This window comes from Camelina sativa, chromosome 3 (genome assembly GCF_030686135.1).
Source record: "Camelina sativa cultivar CO46 ecotype springtype chromosome 3, ASM3068613v1".
In the NCBI taxonomy this organism is placed as follows: Eukaryota; Viridiplantae; Streptophyta; class Magnoliopsida; order Brassicales; family Brassicaceae; genus Camelina; species Camelina sativa.
In genome coordinates, this window is record NC_141882.1 from 14,089,096 (window position 1) to 14,109,328 (window position 20,233).

The following is a 20,233-nucleotide window of genomic DNA, read 5'->3' on the forward strand; positions in this document are numbered from 1 at the left end:
AGAAGGCCAGGTTGTGACTGAAACTGATCCCCTGATGCATTAGAACAAGTCAAAGATGCATCGTGAACATCCTTAAAGACTGAAATCACACTTTTCTGTGGTTGGGGAATTCCATCTGCTGCCAAGTCTAAAGATCTTTTTTTCCTGTGATTCTTGTTCTTGATGCAAATTAGTCTATGTCATCGGTTTTGTGGCTAAGAGTGGCTCCTGTTTCAGAATTGACAATGGCTGCAGAGTAACTGGAACCGAATTCCCAAATCAAACATACAATTTGGATTTAAAATCCTTCCAATTCTTGAAAGACACATTCCTGAACCAACTAAGAGAATCTCCTTTTAATTTCTGCGTTACAAACTGTATCTTCTCTATGTCAGTATGTCGATCAGATCGAAGTAATCTTTCCACCTGTGTTATCCAACTACATGGATAAAGTCCATCAAAAATTGGCAACTCGATCTTTTTCACCATGTTATCTCCATTCCCTTTCATAATCCCTTGTGTTAATCCATTCAACAATGTCCCTTCTAACTTCTGATCCTCTAACCCATTAACCCGAGATGAAAAATCCTCAATCTTCTGCACATAATCTGATATTGACCCAGTCTTATGTGAGCCTGCTTCTTGACTTGATGCGTTTAGCATAGTCACTGCAGAATCAGATCCATAAATCTTCTTATTGTCTTTACTAGCCAACATCAACTCTTCTTTATCAACTTTTCTCTTTATAAATGACTCCATAGCTCTAGCTACAACCATCATCTCCGGCAAATTACATGGCTTTTGCATATGAACAAGCTCCTGCATTTCCCGTGTTAACACATTGAGAAAAATCCCTTCTAGTTTCTGCTCATCCAACCCAGATACTTGTGATGAAAGATTCGCAAATCGTTGTATATACTCCGCTATTGTTCCTGTCTGTTTGATACAAAACAAACTTATCAATCCCGACTTAAACTGAACCCAAATTTCAAACTGTCTCCTGTTAATTTTCAAGTTGTACCAGCTCAATGCTTCTCCTTGCAAGCTCACTGAAGCTAGGAATAGTTTCTCTGCATCGTTGTATCCACCGATTTGAAAGAAACGCTCAACAACGACAATCCAACCATATATTCCCACGCCCTCAAACACGGCCATCTCCACGTTGTTAAGAAGGTTTTCTATGATCCTAGGCCTAATATCACTACAGCAAGGTTTCAAAAAGGAATGTGTTACCTAATTGGCTTGATCTTGCGATCTTGAAGTGGTAATTTGACTTGTGCCTCCAACTTCTTGCACTGTCTCTTTCCCGGATAAATTGTTTATCCCAAAATACAGCTTCTGCTTAATCTCCAAGAACTGTTGATCCTGAGCGTCGATTCTTGAATCCAAATGTGATTCTACACAACGAACCATGGAACTCATCTTTGCTAATTGATCGTAAAACTCAATAGATGAAGCCGTTGTTTGCTCCGCCCCTGGTAGCTCTCTAATCGGTGAATCTTGTTGTATCTCCATCTTCGATCCTCTGATTCTTCAATTTGGTAAAATCCCCAATTTCATCAAACCCTAAATCTTCACTTGCGATAACTCCGATCACAGTCACGACGCACCAATTGATAAGATTGAGGATACAAACTCTTCTCTCTTATCTCTCTCGATCCTAGTTACAAAATCAAACCCTAATTGACAAGCATGGAGTTACAGTTCTCCAAACTCATCTTCTAAGAACAGAGCATGCAGGCTCTCTAACAAACTCACACAATTCTGATCATGCATGATGCCCTTTACAATAGTAATCTATCTCTATTTATACTCTACATTGTTCTCATTCTTCTTTTTAGCTCCTCACATGTGCCTCTCATGTGCTTATCACCAATGTCCTGAAAAAGAAAAGTATGATATGTTTCAGCCTTTCAGGATATGGGAGTAAGAAAGAGATATGAAGATGTAAGTAGCTAGTTCTGTTTATGTTTTGCCTTGCCATATTAGATCTTTGTGGCATCAAGAAACGAGTGAGTGAGATTAGGGTATTTGGTTTTGATCTGACTTCTAAGCGGTTAAGCTCGGTTCAAGAGTGACTCTTTGCGAAGTAAAATCAAACTTAAGCTTCAAATGATGCTGTGTTTTTTTTTTCTTTTTCTTCCTCGTCTGGTAATGTATTATTTTGTGTGATTGTTGAGCTTCAATATGGTATAAGGTCACCCTGTAATGATACATTTTATTTTATCTCGATCTTAGATTTCTTCTTGTTTTATAATAATGTGGAGATGAGTTCTCTCTATAAGATTTTATTTTTGCAAATTATTTTCCTATGGTAGGTTTTTGGACTTCAAAGCCATTTAATTTCCTTTTAGATTCATCTTCTCCTCTTACAAAAGTATCCAAGTTTCAAGGCATCCAAGCATGAGCCTCAATGATGATTACAAACATAGTGCATGCCCTAGCTAACGTCAGCTTTCAAGAATTACACAGTTCAAATTCAGCACCCTAGCAAAATTTCTATGCCGGCAAGTTGTGAGGTTCCATTCTAGAATAGCTCATGGAACTGCTTGCCGTTGACTGGCTTTGTCTCGGACCCCCCACTGAAAGGCTTCTAGAATTTTGGCCTCCGTCTTCAGCAAAGTAAATGGTACGTAATAGCGTCCAAAATTGTTTTCACTTAGCTTCATTTAACTCCATTAATTAACGTAGAGCTTATGTTGTGCAAATGGACTGAGTTCTCGTGTTTCAGTTATGCTTCCATGTTGTTCGCTTTTATTTTTTGGCCATGGGACCATTACTTTAGCACTATTACCCAAGATTGTAAACCTAAACTATTTTCATTTTTCAATGAAACATTTATCTCCTTAGACAAAAAAAAAAAATGATCTAATTTCTGGGTGATCATAGGAAATCTATTTACCAGTTTGATTAGAAAATTAAAAAATGGAAAAAACGAAATACAAACAATAAAAATGTATCTTTAATAATTAATACATTCATTGAAACAACTGAAATTTACCAATAATAATTAGATTAATGTGACACCCCGGTTTCAGAGACTTGTAGAGAAGTTTAAAAAAATTGATTTGACTACCTATCTCACCAAAGTGCACTTATATTTTTGGTCAAGAGTCCTGAAAGAACTCCACAGTTAAGAGTGCTTATGCTGAAATGGTCTTAGGATAAGTGACCTTCCGAGAAGTGTGCAAGTGAGGACAGAAATACAGGGAAAGATCATGTGGTGATTTGTAGGGACGGTAACAAGTATTTAAAGGCTCCATGACATAGCAAACCGACCGTCGGATATGGATGAGCTTATGGCCTAGTGTGAAGACGTAAATTCCATTAAAAAAGGTATGCCCATAGACTGGGATTGGACATAGGACCCATTAAAAGGTGATAGTAGAGACGTTACAATTTACCTACAATAGTTGGTTATTAGTATTTTTTTTTTTTATCAACCAAACAGATTACAAGTAGATTTATACTCTATGATTGCTAACCTACCCAAGAATACAGAGTTTACAAAACGAAATCACTAGAGATAACAATCTGGATAAACGAGGTAAAAAATCTATTTATGTATTATATTATAAACTAATCTAAGAGCAAAACAAATTAGTAAAATATTATTTTATGACCATATTTTTTCAAATATAATTAACATTTCGATACATTATCTTTTCTTTTTGGTCAACATTTTGATACATTATCTAGTACCATAAATAATAGAATCCACTCAAAGGGAGAGGACTCGAAGGTTAAAAACATCATCAAATATTTGTCCTTTGAAATGAACAAACACAAATGCAAACACTTATTAGAAATCCACATCTTCTGAATTCTGATTAAAGACCATTGATGTCATCCGGAGCATAAACACCCGCAATGGTGTTGGTGTTGATGGAAGGCATGTGACCAGTTGAAGCAAAATCCATGGTTGGTAGCTGGTGATAGTTGCCGTTCATAAGAGGGTTGTGAGCATGCTCTTCATCATAACCCATTTGTTGAGGATGCCCCATCAAGAGATTCATAAATGATCCCTGTGGATACGAAGGCTGAACTGGATCCAAACTCATATCCTGGTGCAAATTCATATCATAGATTCCATGTTGAATCTGATCATCAAAATTCATGGGAGTATGGTATTCAGCCGACCCAACAGGAACATGGTGTTGAACCGAGCCAACAGGAACATGGTGTTGAACCAACGATTCATGCTCTTTATCATAACCCATTTGTTCAGTTGTAGCAAGATCAATGGTTGGTAACTGGTGATAGTTGTCGTTCACGAAAGGGATATGGGCATGTTCTCCATCATAACCCATTTCTTGAGGATGTCCCAGCAACAGATTCATAAATGATCCCTGTGGATATGGATACTGATTTGGATCCAAACTCATATCCTGGTGCAAATTCATATCGTAGATTCCATGTTGAATCTGATCATCAAGATTCATGGGAGTATGGTGTTGAACCGAGCCAACAGGAACATGGTGTTGAACCGAGCCAACAGGAACATGGTGTTGAACCAACGACTCATGCTGATTCGGAATCGGATTCATAGTCATACCGTCATAAGGAAAATAACCATCAAATCCATTAAAATCAGTTACCATAGATGCATCCGCAACACCAGGATGACCAGTAACCTCAACAGCAGGAGAATCTGCACCAGCAACTGAAGAAGGAAGAAGCAGAGTGGAGGAAGAGGACTCACCATTTTCTTCTGTAAGGACCTTCATCCTGAAATCAAGCTTCTTGATATAGCTACCAATATAAGATCTCAGATCTTGAAGGTCCGTTGCATCATACGGGTGCTGATTCATCTTGCCTTCGAGACAATCAAACATAAATTGTCTAAGCTGAGTCTCTCGGTTATCACTACGCAGCTTTTCCACTTGCTTCTCTGCTTTGGTGATTTCGCGACGCAAATAGCTCTCGTGATTAAACATTTTCTTGCACTGATCTTCCACCGGTAACTCCATAACCTTTGAAACCACCTCTTGGACGCCTTCCGCTGATGGCCACAACACCGGATTCTCGTACGGGCTGCAGATGACCGCACAGGCTTTCACACCGCAGAGAGTCGTGAACTCATGGAGTTTCTTCGTTATCCCTTCCTTCCTCCTCTTGAATCTTTGTTTCCTCAAGTAGTTGTTAGCTATGAGCGATAACTTCAACTTCGACCTCATCTTTCTTTGCTTTTCTTCTTTTTTTTGTGGGTGGTGTTGTGTTTAGATGTTTGGCTATGAATACTCTATTTATATTAGTAACGAAACGGCTTCATGCAGTCATTAGATGACTTGCTGCTTAGCTGGACTCATTAATACGAAGATATAGCAATAAAGATTTGTTTTGTACTCCATTTGATTAATTGAGAGGGCCACTAATTATAGCTTTTGTGTTTATGACTTTAAAACTAAACTTTAAGGTTTTGTTTTTTTTTACTAAGAATAGGCTGTCTTCGTCTATTACTCTCATTTTCCTTGTAAAGGTAATTTCAAGCTTTGTTGATAAACTATGAAATTTTGCAATATTATAGAATTTTGCATTTTGTTTTAGAATATAGTACTATATCTTCAAGAAAAATATTCAATGTAAATGTAAAAATCATGGGTATATAAAAGCTCACAAATTTTTTATCTATTGTAAAATTACTTTGAGAAATAATGTAACATGGCTCTCAGGTAATATTTTATTATGCGGGAAATATTTTTGAAAAAATGTAACATGTATCTTACGAAATAGTCAAAAATCGGCTAAATGTTTAGCACAAATAAGTAAAGTCAATAGAAGAAAATTTCAAAACCAATATAACTAGATCATAGAAAATTATTAAAAATATATATATATAATACATTTAGTATGTAAAAGATAATATACACATATTTTACGTACATAATTTTTAAATTACAAAATAATAAATGAAAATAATAGTAAATAATTAGAGAAAACTTATGTAATCAAATAACAAATTAGTTATGAAAATACAACTTTTAATAAATATACATATATAAACAGATATAACACAAAAGTTTCATGTACTTTCAATTATCATAAGTTGATTTCAATTAAAATTAGCAAACTGTAATTGGGGTAAACTAACCTTTTTCATACATTATTATATGATTTTTTACTTACACACTAACATATATATGTTGTGTAATGTGTCATACAAACGTATGAATGCATTACATGTGTCAGCTATGATAATCATAGTATTTTATAGAGCTTTCTGTTGCATTTTTTCCATTTTTAGGATACAAATATTAATTGCATTTTTTTAACAAAAAATTACCAAATTATGAAGAGTAAATTAGTAAGAAATGTATATAGTAAGGCGATAATTTATAAATTCTAAAATATTGCAAATAAGACTAATAGTAGCTTTGAAAATTATGTCTTTAAATTATGAATGAAATTAATAACTGTTATTAAATCTATTGATACATGGTATTTATTATGGAGCTCCTTAAATCATTAAAATTGAATCAGATTTAAATAAATAATGTCATTAAATAATTATAACATCAATTAGTATAATTGATGCTAAGTCATTTATTTGCTTCACTTATAAATAAGTAATTTAAAATTATATCACTTAGTTTTTTTATACAATTTAATTGATACAATGTATTCTGTTTTTCCCACCCAATTGGCTCTCTCTAAGCTAATCTTTTGTCGACAAAAAAAAAAAATCAATCATATGTAGTGTTTTCCTATTTGCTTAGTAGCTTAATTACCAGTGGTTTGTTGTTGAATAATTCCAAGACTTGGAGACTAAGTAATCTCTTCCTAGAAGAGATAGAAAATAGGAAATACAAATAAGGTCTAAATATTAGAAGTTTTGTAAGTTTTCCTTTTCCATATAGATTTAGGGGTTGCTAAGATCTATATAAATAAAAGTTCATAGAGAGATGTTCCATAAGACCTAAGAGAGAAAGAGATTTAGTTTTGAGAAGTTTCTAAATCAATAAAGAAAAGTTGTTCTTTAATCTTTCAAGTTCATAGTTCTTTTGATTTGAATTGGTATCAGAGCTTGTGCAGAAGACGGGGGTTAAAGAAGCCTTGTTCTCAAGCATGGGAGACAGCAATCCACCACAACGATCCAAAGACCTTGGGTCACCTTCGATCCAATGTCCGATGTTAACATTGACAAACTACACAGTTTGGTCAATGCGTATGAAGATCACGCTACGGGTCAGCGAAGTATGGGACACAATAGAGCCAGGCTCCGCCGACGTGAAGATGAACGATGTGGCGATTGATCTGTTGTTGCAGTCGATTCCAGAGACGTTGATTTTGTAGATTGGAGAGCAAAATTCAGCGAAGAACCTATGGGAAGCTATCGAGTCTCGTCACCAGGGAGCAGACCGGGTGAAAGAAGCAAGACTTCAAACTCTAAAAGCAGAGTTAGATCGGGTAATGATGGGAGATTCAGAGTCGGTAGATGAGTATGCAGGGAAGATGTCAGGACTCGCTGCTCAATCAGCCTCCCTAGGAGAAGCAATCGATGAAACAAAACTTGTGAAGAAGTTTTTATCGGGACTTCCAAAAGAAAAATTTATTCATATCGTAGCATCTCTTGAACAGGTCCTCAACTTAAACACAACAACCTTCAAAGATATAGTAGGAAGGATAAAAGCTTATGAAGAACGAGTTGGGAAGGAGACCTTGAGTGAAGATCAAGGTAAACTCATGTTCTCAAACACCGATTACCGTGGAGGGTACGGTGGATTTCGAGGGGGAGCAAGAGGCAAAGGCGGTACCGGAAGAGGAAGTTTTGGTAGAGGCAGAGGACGAGGCCATGGTACATTTAACGGTCAAAATCAAGGAGGAGAAATCTCAGAGAATGATCAAAAGAAGAAAGATCTTACAAAAGTCGTATGTTGGAGGTATGACAAGTCGGGTCACTATGCTTCAAAATGCCCCGATAAGCCTCTACAACACCATGAAACAAACCTAAACGAGACTCAAGAAGCTGAAGCCCTCTACGTTCATGAAGTGGTGTTCTTGAACGAAGATAAAGTGTTTCCTGATAACTACGATACTAACACCGCAAGTGTTTGGTATCTCGACAACGGCGCAAGCAACCATATGACATGAAACAAAGAGTTTTTCTCAAGTTTAGATGAAAACATCAAGGGGCGAGTAAAGTTTGGTGATGGGTCGTATGTAAACATTATCGGGAAATGTTCAATTGTCTTTGTGACCAAGTCGGGTGAAAGAAGAACTCTTAAAGAAATATTTTACATACCGGATTTAAAACACAACATCATCAGCCTTGGAAAAGCAACAGAGAATGGTTGTGAAGTAAAGATGAAGGGAAACAGGTTGACCTTAAGTGATTCGCACGGACGACTACTAGTTCAAGTTGTAAGGTCGCCAAACCGCCTCTACAAAACGCCGCTGGAGATCAGCTTTCAGAAGTGTCTCTCAATTCAAGAAGAAGAAGCTACATGGACTTGGCATGCGAGGCTAGGTCACATCAGTGTTGGTGTCATGAACAATATGGTGAGAAAAGATATGGTCGTGGGAATGCCACAAGTATTACATGAGATGAACGTATGTGATGCATGTCTAGCCGGGAAGCAAACCCGAAACACGTTCCCAATCAAAGCAACTTACCGTGCAACACAAGTGTTAGAGTTGGTTCACAGAGATCTGTGCGGACCAATATCACCACCAACACTAGCAAACAACCGGTACGTGTTTGTTTTAATAGATGACTTCTTGAGATATATGTGGACAATGTTGTTAAAGGAGAAGAGTGAAGCGTTCGATTGGTTCAAAAGGTTTAAAGAATTTGTGGAGAAACAAACCGGCAAGGACATTAAAACCTTTCGCACTGATAGAGGAGGAGAGTTCACTTCTACTGACTTTAATCAATTTTGCGAAGAGAATGGAGTTTCTAGGCACTTAACCTCACCATATACGCCACAACAAAATGGTGTGGTTGAGAGAAGGAATCGCACATTAATGGAGATGACCAGAAGCTTACTTAAAGCAATGAAGGTTCCGAATGATATGTGGGGAGAAGCCGTACGTCATTCAACATATCTTATGAACCGAGTTCCGACAAAGGCATTACAAGGTCAAACACCGTATGAGAGCTTATGGTCCAAGAAACCCAATATCGAGCACTTAAGGGTTTTTGGATGTGTAGCTCACTTCAAGATCACCGGACCACATTTAAAGAAGCTAGATGATCGGTCAAGAAGTGTGATCAATCTCGGAACAGAACTGGGTTCTAAGTCATATCGTCTATATGATCCACTCACAAGAAAGATAACGGTTAGTAGAGATGTAGTATTTGACGAGAAAAAAGCTTGGGACTGGTCTCCTCAAAATGAAACTGATGAAGCACCAGGAATGTTCAAGCTTTCTCATGGCGGATTCTTGATAGTGGCAATCTATGTTGATGATTTGTTCGTAACGGGAACTTCACGCAAGGTTATTGAACAATTCAAGGAAGATATGTCAAGGAAATTTGAGATGTCGTATCTAGGCATGCTAACATATTATCTTGGTATCAAAGTGCTTCAAGGAGAAGATGGGATCATGATAAAACAAGAAGGGTATGCACATGGGATCCTTAATGACACTAAGATGGAGTCGTGGAATTTGACTCATGTGTCGATGGAGTCAAACTTGAAGCTCCTTAAAGCAGAACACGAACCTGAGATCGATGCAACCAGTTACAGAAGAGCCATAGGGTGTCTAAGATATTTACTTCACACAAGACCGGACTTGGCATTCGCAATTGGAGTTCTAAGCCGATACATGCAAAGTCCAAGAGAGTCACATGGAAAAGCTCTCAAACACGTGTTAAGGTATGTGAAAGGAACAACTAACCTTGGTTTGCATTTTAGGAGAGACGGATCAAAGAGAGTGATAGGATATAGTGATAGTAGTCACACTATCGATGTCGATGATGGGAGAAGTACTTCAGGTCATATGTTCTACTTCGGTTCGTCGCCAATCACTTGGACATCACAAAAGCAACCCACCGTCGCATTATCCTCATGTGAAGCAGAGTTTATGGCAACGACGGAAGCCGCAAAACAAGCTATATGGTTCAAGGAGTTGTTAAAAGAGGTTCTTTGTATTGACGAGAAGGTTATACTAAAGATCGACAACAAGTCGGCCATTGTTTTAACCAAGAATTCGGTGTTTCATGGAAGGAGCAAACACATACTTTCAAAGTACCATTTCATTCGAGAATCCATAGAAAACGAACATATTGAAGTGGAGTATGTACCCAGTGTGGAGCAGAAGGCGGACATCCTTACTAAGCCGTTAGCAAGAATAAAGTTTAAAGAAATGAGTGTAATCGGAGTTGTTGAGACAAAGCTTCCTAAAGTTCAAGTTGGAATTAAGGGGGAGAATTTTGGATAATTCCAAGACTTGGAGACTAAGTAATCTCTTCCTAGAAGATGCTAGAAGAGATAGAAAATAGGAAATACAAATAAAGTCTAAATATTAGAAGTTTTGTAAGTTTTCCTTTTCCATATAGATTTAGGGATTGCTAAAATCTATATAAATAAGAGGTCATGGAGAGATGTTCCATAAGACCTAAGAGAGAAAGATATTTAGTTTTGAGAAGTTTCTAAATCAATAAAGAAAAGTTGTTCTTTAATCTTTCAAGTTCATAGTTCTTTTGATTTGATTTGTTACATAATAAACTAAGGTTCATTCATGAGCCATAAAAAAACTAATTTTCATGTTTAAATATAAGTCTAAATATGGATGTCTCAAACTATTTATAATGTGCCTGAAACATGTCAAAATATGACACTTTTTGTAAAACGGAAATAATATTAACTATGATAAGAGTACCTTTCAAAAATTAAAGATCTGAATTTATATCTGTAGTCTAAAAGTAATTTCGTGTTTTTTTTAATAGTCAGGATCTCTTTGACCTCTGTAGTTGCAAATGCTAAAACATTCGTAGTCAGTCTCTCTCATCTGTGTTGTCGACTTGTCGTAAGTATAACTTTTCCCATCCAGGAAAGCCACAAAAAGTCTTTGAGAATAAATTCTGCTTGCACTTTCAGTCTTGCTGGTGACTTCATTGGAAGCGGGCGTAAGGTAGTTCTGGATAAATTGGATGTCACTAGCAACTTAGACCATCTCCAACCCATCTCCATTTCATGCTAGCAGTTTTTCTTTATTTTTTTTGTCAATGGAGCCAAATCAATTTAACCATTACAAAACCACTTTTTTACGGTGCAATTATGAACAAAATTGCATGTATTAATAATACTTCAACTGCATGTTGTTAATACATTTACAATATCTCAGGCTTCATAATTTAAAACCCTCAAAAGTAAAGGAGAAGCTTCAGGTGGCACGCATCAAACTACGGAGACCTTCTAAATCAAGGAGAAGCATCAGAAGGCACTTTACTCAGACACCAGAGTCTACTGCTTCTACTTGGAGTTGTATTCACTGAACTGGCCTTAGTATCGGCAAACAAAAAATCTAAACCAGTCTCTGTCCCATCAGCTTTGTTCATGTCTTCTGTTAAAGAATGCCTTACACGGGACGAAAGCAAAGGCCTCTCAGGTGTTCTGTAAGGGTCACGGGAGTTAAGGAAGCAACTCGGTGGCGCAGGAGAGTTGGGGTTGCTTAAATAATCTTCTTTCAAGATTTCTCCCATTCTTGAAAGAATCCTGAATGCTAGATTCGCAAGTGTTCGGGAATATGCCTCAAGAACCGCATGACCAATGTCCTGTAATAGAAAAGTATGAGATGTTTCAGGACATGGGAGTAAGAAAGAGATATGAAGATGTAAGTAGTTCTGTTTATGTTTTACCTTGCCATATTGGATCTTTGTGGCATCAAGAAACGAGTGAGGGAGATTAGGGTATTTGGTTTTGATCTGATTTCTAAGCGCTTTAGCTCGGTTCAAGATTGAATCATTGCGACTAATTTCAGACGTTGGATCTTTAGAAAATGACCAAGCTGCTCGTACAGGGGATTTACCGTTGCTGCCTTGTTCTGTAATCTTTTCTTTCCATGCAAATATAGCAGATTCTAACTTGTTAACTGTCTCCAGAGCTGCATGCTCAGTTCCCAGCTTGAGAGATATCAAGATTTCATCTACTGTGGCAGATTCCAAAGCCAACATCTTGTACAGCTCATCACCGAGGCTGTTCTTTCCAGACTGTTACAACACAAGATTTTAGCACATAGTTGTTACACACTACACTGTTTATGATTATTTCAAAGGGATAGTAAAGCTTACTTTGGGTATTGCTTCCTTGATGACATCAGGTACTGGCATTTCAAGAAGAACGTTTTCATTAATGGCTTTTGTAGCTTTGAAGACTTGATATACAACTTTGCCTTTGTCAAGCAATTTCTTCCTTCCTGAGTTAGAGAGCCCTGGTTTGGGAACTTGTGGCGACGGGAGCCACCATCTCTTGCTCTCACTTGTACTCTTGTTCTTCCCCTCAGCTCTACTACCAATCTCAGAATACCAAAACTCTGTGTTCACCATAGAATCTAGTGTCTCCTGCATAGATTACAATGCAAGTTCAACCAGATCAGTACAAAGAAGAACAAGAAAAGACAAGATTAACAAAAGAGTAAATAGCCTACAATTAGCATGGAGTCCAATTTCTGAAGAGCTGGGAGATTCATATGAATGTCCGCACGAGCTTTTGGGGTCATTATCTGTTCAAACGAGGATTCAGTTCAGTTTCTTCCTCAGGAGTATAGCTACTTTTTAAAAACTCTGGATAATACCTTTACTGCTTACCTCAAGTGATCTTCCATTGGCATCATTTTGCTTAGAAGGGACTAACTCAATCATGTAGTTAGTTGGAGAAAGTAACCAATCCATTTCCCTTCTCCATTTCTGCTTCTTCTCCTCACACAATGGTTCCAGTTTCCATAGCTCGCCAAAAATAGACGCTGCAAATTTAAGAAACTTAGTAGTCATCCAGAGACATATCACACAAATTAACTTCAGAATATATCAATAGAACAAAAAGCTTAAATTGCTAGTAAAATAGTAGAACATACTAGCAAGATGTGTTACAGCATTTGACAAAGCCAAAGCTACTTGGATACCCTTACATCCCCCTGTGACATCTTCGCCGAGCAACAGCTTAGAAAATCTCTCCTTCATAGCTTCCACATCAAGATGGCAGTAGGCATAGCCTGGTTTCTTCTTCTCCTTAGCATCAAAATGTTGAGACCTTCCAGATAAGCTCAAACCATCGCAACTCTGTTCATCATTCTTCATCGGTAACCATTTGGAAGAAAAAGAACTGGAGGCATCTTTGCTTGATGAACAGCTAGAAAACGCATCATCATCCAACGAATCAGTAAGGCATCCATCTCCTCGACTTGTTCCACTCTCTTCTTCATATGATTGGTTGTTGATAATACAAGTTTCCAAGCCATCGTATGTAATCATTCCTGAAAAGAAAAGGGTACATTAGCATATACGTTTACCCATCTTTTATACTGTAGACTACAGTGTGGTATAGGACATCAAAACTTGCAGAAGATTTGACAAAGGAAGGAAAGTAAAAAAAAGGGGTAAATATTTAAGAACTCTCCACCTCACCCATCTACTTGCTGTCTCACTCTCATCAAATGAGAATCAAGAAAATGGTATCACGGACACGTTATTTATGCAAGCCTAGTGTTCTACAAAGAGAAAACTAATGGTAACAAATGGGAATAAAAGTCGTTGTGTTCCTCGAGTCTTTAATAGCTAAAGTCAAAACTTTTGCTAACCCAAGAAACTTGCTAAACTTGTTTTTTCAAATGCTTCCATTCTCAAATGCAAATGTATAAAAAAAAACAATTTCGAGTTAGTAGACGCTAGTATCCCCATGTGGTGAAAATTCCAAAAGGACCCACTACGAAGACTTTTTAAAACCATTTCTTTCAAATGTTCAAAAGATACTTGTTTAATCAAGCACCAGTGATTTTGATTTAATAATGGTATCTACTCCTTGAAAAATGAAAAAAATGAAAAACTGACAATTTGAAAATATTTCAAAGGGGATATGTTTAAGTCTTAATAACACCATGTGAAACCAATTAAACTACCTACTCTTGGCCGTTTCTGAATTAAGATAACCTAGAGGACCCTCAACTACTAATACTAAACCCCACATCCTAAGAAACAGGGTTTGGTTTAGACTTTAGATTGAGGTCAATGAACCATCACGTAAAATGCTCTCGGGTCATATTAAATTGAGGCATTGATGTCTCGTGGGAAAGCTACAGTCTTCACGCCCTTATTTATTACATGAATGACCAGGGTTGGTGTAGGATCCTTTAAGGGTCTAAATATTGGTTGGTCCCATACCACAAAACCTAAACCGGTCACAAGACAATTATAGTGACCCATTCAATTTTTATTTGGAAACTAAAACCCTAACAGGTATAGTCTAAATATTCCATATCATTATGCCCATAAATGAAATAAAAAGCTACAGATTGAGACTTTAAGTAAGTATCATTAGTGTAAATAATACAAGAAGAGAGATTGGTTAAAGTTTGGTAGTACTTACTATCTTGTTCATCGAAATCGATGCTAATCTCCCTCTCTCTACTACAGCAAGCCAACCTTCTTCTCATCAGCATCATCCTTCCTTCCTTTTCTTTTTTTGTGATTCTTCGTTAGACTTTAGACCAAAGAGAACAAAAGCTAATTTCCTTTTGCGTCTTTATTGCCAAAAAAACAAGTTTCTCTCCTCCTTAATCAGGTGATATTAAATATACCAACCATCTTCTGTCCCTGCATAATAAATACACATTACAGATTTTTACAGCCTAGTCAATACAAAAATAAATTTAGGAGGAGGTATTGGTTTAGGATTTAGAAAGAATTTTAATGACTTTAAAAGTTAGGTAAAATATGTTGTTATTCAATCAAAACTTTTAAAAACTCTTTAAAAATTTGGTGTTATTGGTTGTGGATTTGTAAAAAGTTATCTAAAATCTTGATAAATCTAGTGTTATTGGATTAAGAGTTTTATAAAGTCATTAAAAGTTTTATGTTATTCAAGTAAAACAAAAGAATCTTGGATTATTAATGAATTCAAATTTTATGTTATTGGTTTAGGATTTTATATCATTTCCTTCATAACAAAAGTCATGAAAACTCTTTCATCAAATAGAAAGATTTTACAAGATTAGAAAAAACAAATCATCAAGATTTTTAAAAACTTCCTAAACAATCTCTTAGAATCCTTTATTTTTAACTTTCAATTTTCTATGATTCTAACAATCAGCAAAAACATAAAGTCATTAAAATTCTTTCTAAATCCTAAACTAATACCTCCCCCTTAACTCATAAAGGTACGGAAAGCTAACAGCAAAACAAAATGTTAAGAGTGGGTTTATCATCATCCAAATAAAAAAAAAATAATAAACAATGATTTTAACAATTGTTCTTGATTACTAATTACTAATTACCAAGAATATATCTGCAGACAAGCACAATGCAACCAATGGAACAATGGAAGAAGACAAATCACGCACTCCATTTCAGAAATATAAAATTAATCAAGATACAAAGAGACAAAAAGGAAGGATTTTTTCACTGTACATTGAAGATAAGGCAAAACAAAAACTGGAACTGAGTTGCAGTAGTAATTTTTTTTTTACTAATCAGCTTTTTAATTTTCTGGAGGGTTTAATTAATACAACTTTTGAGGAAAGGATTAAAAAGGCAGTAATGATGAAAAAGCTTTTTACTAAAAAAGAGAGAGACGCTTAAGCTACTTAAAAAGGCAACATCTATAATTAGTTTCCCAAATTATTTAACTAATCTCAAAACATCTTTAATTAAAAACATAACTAAGTACAAAGAGACAAGACCTAAAAACGTAGAACTAATCGCGAGACCTGAGATCGAAATCTAAAGACAGGAGATGTAAGAAGATTCCTTGTTTGTCAACTATAACCCTAACATGGATTTTGACTGATACTTGTATATAGAACAACAAGACCTGGAACTACACTAAGAAGACCATCAGATAGTTTGTGAAGGAATTTGAACACAAACCTCAAAAATCTACAGAGATTATTCACCAGAAGAACTGAAGAAGACTTGACAGTTGTAATAACTACAGAAACAACCACAATCGTCCGTACAGCAAATATGATGCAATAACTGAGATAAATCCGAAAAAAGAATTGATCGATCCAGGAAGAAGAAGAAGAAGAAGAACAAGTAGTAGTAGCAGAGGAATGGGTGAGAGAGAGAGAGCTGAGAGCACTGAGGACATTTATTGTGGAGGAATATTTTTGTTGACGATTGAATTTTTTTTTATTTTATTTTACTGATTTTGAAATTTAGAGATGCTAAAAAAAATTATAACAGCCGTATGATCTTCATTGAGCTGATTATGAATATAGACGGTCACGATTTAACTAAAGGGTTTGATTTGACAAGAGAGAAAATAAAGTGGCTGATTTACAAATTTTTTAAAAACCAGGCCAACGATTGGCGCCGCTGGTGAGAGACAAAATAAAATTAATAAAAATCTTTTGAAATTCGTGCAAAATGTAAATATTTAAATAATCACATCAATAAATGTCGTCTACTAGATTCTTTATATCAAAAAGATGAATTAAACTAAAACCCATGTTTAAAAGATACACTATCATCATGCAACAAAAATATTCAATCTCTCACTTGAATAAGAAATACAACAACCATGACAAAACTGGGGATTCCCAAACAAGATGAATCATCAATTCATCATCATCAGTCCTCTTCCATTGGTACTTCAGGAATGTCAAACCTGTCTTCTTTAGCTGGTACTGGGACAAGTGAGTTGCTGTTAAGGAGATCAAATAACATAACTTGGATTTCATAATCCCATATACTAAAAGTAAATTTCATTGAGAATTTAGGAAAGGATATAATTATCCAACATAGGATCTTCTTTCTCTCCACGGTTTCTGCTACCCTTAAGCTCTCTCTGAATCTCAGGAGTTACCTACAATTGACATTGAAAAAGCCGAATAAGTAGTGATCTACAAAACATACTTTTCACTTTTCTAAAGTTAGAAAGCCTTACAAGGTGATGCTTTTGCCTCTGGAGGAGAGTTTGGAGATGTTCTTTGTCTTCTTTTAGTAATTCATACTTGTACCTGTACATCGGTTCAAACATGTGTTTACAAATTAATTTCACAGTTTCTATCTGATTTCTCAAACATCTTTTATAAGAAGGAGAAGATTACCGTTGCACAAAGGTAAGAAGAGACTGGTGCCAAATCACAGGCATAACTCTTATATCATCGACAAATCTCATGAAGTGAGCAACTAATGCGTCAAGTACTCGGTACGGCATACAATATTTCTTCTCCAAAAGAACTTTAACAAAGTAACTGCGTGAAGAAAAGGCTTATCAGGACATTCTTACAACTATTACATTAAATGGGAGAAGGCGATCTCACTATCTGACTTTCTCTGTTATAAAAGTCAATAGAATAGTACACGTTTACCTTGTTGTGCCACAGTAATCCATCTCAGCCAGCTTGTGCAAGGCAACACTGCAATACATGTCAAGAAGTTTATAATATGCAACGAATAATCTGAAGATTGTGGAAGATGTTCTATTAATGAAATATTTGTTACCATACCATGAGTGGAGCATAGGGATCGAACACTTTTCAAGAATGCTCCCTACAATTACAGCTTCTCTGAGATTGCATGTCCCCGACTGAATGAACAAAAAAATACCCAAGGAACTAGTAAGAAAACATTCACATTCTGATGATAGATTTCTCAGGAAAACATTACTGTAAAGAGGTTGGTGGATAATTCTGGAAGAGGAATATATATACCTTACAAAGAGGGAATAGTATCCCTTGATTGAAGGCACTAGGCTTGAACAGGGACTTCTTTAAAGACTGGTACAGAGAAAAATGCAGCTTCTTGTGCTTCCTAATATCCTCTCTCACTCGCGGAAGTAAAACATAGTTATAAAACCGTCGAACTTGTGTGTCTTTCAAGTTGGAAGCAAAGATTCTTGTGGCTTGGTACAAAGCGTTAGGTGACCATTTCTCTGGCTCGGTCAAGTATAATATATCCTCCCAGTGTTCCATTGAAGTAATAAGCTTAAATGCCTTGGGAATTTTCCCAACTGTATACTCACTCATAAACTTGCCAACACTGCATTAAGATCATCTCGAAAACATGAGAACCGCTTCAAAAAACTAAGTTGAAAGCTCTATTGATCTTGCGGTGGGAAGTAGAAAGAAACAAAACATTACCCTTTATATAATTTAGTAATGGCAGGATCCATTTTAGGATCAGGACGCTCCTCTGCAACAACAAGTTATGAGCTTTACAAATCAGCAAAGAAGTACAAAATCATCAAACAAAAGCTGCAGAAGCATTAAACACACAAATCTGTATCTACCTTCAGCCAAATCAGCATCACTATCTTTGATTTTCTTAATAATGATATCAGCGAGAGTACGCTGAGGAGGAGCATTCTTATTTAAGAATGACTCAAACAACTTCTCATCTTCCTCATTGATCTCCTCCTGAATCAAGTTACATCAAAATATATCAAAAACAGAATTAATGAAGCCTCCTAGTTCTAAGCATTTTCAATCTAAAGCCATCCATCCGTGAACTAATGCTAATATAGAATCAATACACTCACTTGTTTATCGAATTGGCTCTGAGTATCAAAGTTTCCATCAAATTCATCAATATCATCTGCTTCTTCCTCCTCCAGCACTCTCTTCTCCTCTCCCGCAGTAGCAGCGCCAGCAACAGCAAAAGCGGCGCTGCGAAGGTTTCTCTCGGCGTTCTCTTCATCTGCAACTTCCTTTTGCTGGGCAAGAGCTTGCTTCATGATCTTCGAGCTCATACCAGCTTCAATCAACTGCAATAATCACCAAAACCACAATCAATTAAGCATTCTAAAAGCTTGAATTTGAAAAAAAATGAGGAGACACATGAACGAACGGGAGATGTTTTGATTTACCTTCTCTTGCTTCTGATGGGTTTTAGGAACCTTTGATCGTTTCCTGGAAGAAGCAACGGAGGCGTCATCGGAGATGAAAGGCTGAGTGTTGACAATTCGATCTCGCTTCTTCGCCATTGTTGTTGAAAGAACGAAACGATGTTACCACAGGGCGGCAGATGAGAAAGAGAAGCAACCGAAAGAAAGGAAAAAAAAAAACCTAAAACCTTTTTGTTAAAACCCTAATTGAACATCTCTGTAAAGAAAAAACAAAACTTTTTCTGAAGGACAATGTTTTTAGCACCTATGGACCTTGATTCAGCCCATACGGCCCAATTGTTATTTAGACTTTGTTTTTTTCTCTGCAAAAGAAAACCTTCTGAATTTTTAGTCCACTCTATGAAATTGTAATCAAGTCTATGAAATCTAATTTTAATTTAGTCCACTCTATGAAATTGTAATCAACCTCAACCAAACGAACAAGCCCAATATAACCATCAGTCACAACTTTTTTTTTTTTCTAAATAAAATTGATAAATAATATAATACAAATAGAAATTCTCGCGATGAGGACCTAAATCTACTCTTATATTCTAAAAAAATTAGTGACTATACAAGTTTTTTTGAAAATACACAAAGGATATAATGCAAATTAAATATAATTTCATAAGTTTGATCTGCATTTCTTACAAATTGAAGATAAACTTACAAAAAAAAAAAGAAAAAAAAAACTATTTGGAGGGGCTCTTTTGCAGAAAACCCTAAGACTCTTTCTAATTATGGTCTTCTTTTCCATTAAAAAATATCAGAAGGTGTGCCATGATCCGTTTCTGAGCAGTGAAAGTGTTATACGACCTATACCTTTATTATATATTGGGTGGATAGATCATGGGTCTTGGATAATAGAACAACTGAACAAGTAGCTAGGCAACTCCAGCATAAAACGATGGATCTTCTCGATCGGATTTAAGGATATACAACAAGGTTTATCGGGTTTTCATCTCAAAATTACATAGTTTATGTAGGCTATATACCATCCTTGGTGGAGATCAATGGTCGGTTGTGCTCTCATTTTATCAACAAAAAAAAAAAACCTTAGACATGGTTAAAATAAATGATAGATTGGTAGTAATAGCATGTTCGTGGAATTTGGCCAGTGGAACAGTGGAAAAATATCCGGTTATTCTCAATGATTCGGTGCCTCTGTGGGAGGATTTTCTCATTGGTAGGTTCCCGACTGAAGCGCCTCACGTAGCCAAGATCCATGTTATTTTGAACAAGATCTGGAACTTGGGGGATAAAAATAT

At 36.2% G+C, this 20,233-nt stretch overlaps 3 protein-coding genes and 1 pseudogene across 4 annotated transcripts; 1 reads left to right on the plus strand and 3 right to left on the minus strand.

Moving 5' to 3' along the window:
- Positions 1–3,567: 3,567 nt before the first annotated feature.
- LOC104779012 (agamous-like MADS-box protein AGL86 pseudogene) lies at positions 3,568–5,190 on the minus strand (annotated as a pseudogene). The gene has a single exon (XR_015592520.1). The product of XR_015592520.1 is annotated as an agamous-like MADS-box protein AGL86 pseudogene (transcript).
- Positions 5,191–7,392: 2,202 nt separating this feature from the next.
- Positions 7,393–8,070, plus strand: LOC147946907 (uncharacterized). The gene has a single exon (XM_087507292.1). It carries the CDS (start codon positions 7,393–7,395, stop codon positions 8,068–8,070), a length of 678 nt encoding a protein of 225 aa, XP_087363418.1.
- Positions 8,071–11,202: 3,132 nt separating this feature from the next.
- On the minus strand, positions 11,203–16,325 carry LOC104777195 (rop guanine nucleotide exchange factor 14-like). Its single transcript, XM_010501408.3, has 8 exons — positions 16,004–16,325; positions 14,505–14,731; positions 12,997–13,395; positions 12,731–12,885; positions 12,571–12,645; positions 12,215–12,484; positions 11,783–12,133; positions 11,203–11,698 (listed from the first exon to the last, which is right to left on the minus strand). The coding sequence occupies exons 2-8, from the start codon at positions 14,578–14,580 to the stop codon at positions 11,345–11,347; spliced, it is 1,680 nt and encodes a 559-aa protein (XP_010499710.1). The 5' UTR covers positions 14,581–14,731; positions 16,004–16,325; the 3' UTR covers positions 11,203–11,344.
- A 227-nt stretch (positions 16,326–16,552) lies between these two features.
- LOC104777196 (bystin) lies at positions 16,553–19,206 on the minus strand. The gene is made up of 11 exons (XM_010501409.3): positions 18,948–19,206; positions 18,621–18,845; positions 18,372–18,498; positions 18,223–18,274; positions 17,794–18,121; positions 17,590–17,669; positions 17,452–17,499; positions 17,188–17,334; positions 17,025–17,097; positions 16,868–16,943; positions 16,553–16,773 (listed from the first exon to the last, which is right to left on the minus strand). Exons 1-11 carry the CDS (start codon positions 19,062–19,064, stop codon positions 16,709–16,711), a joined length of 1,338 nt encoding a protein of 445 aa, XP_010499711.1. The 5' UTR covers positions 19,065–19,206; the 3' UTR covers positions 16,553–16,708.
- Positions 19,207–20,233: the final 1,027 nt, after the last annotated feature.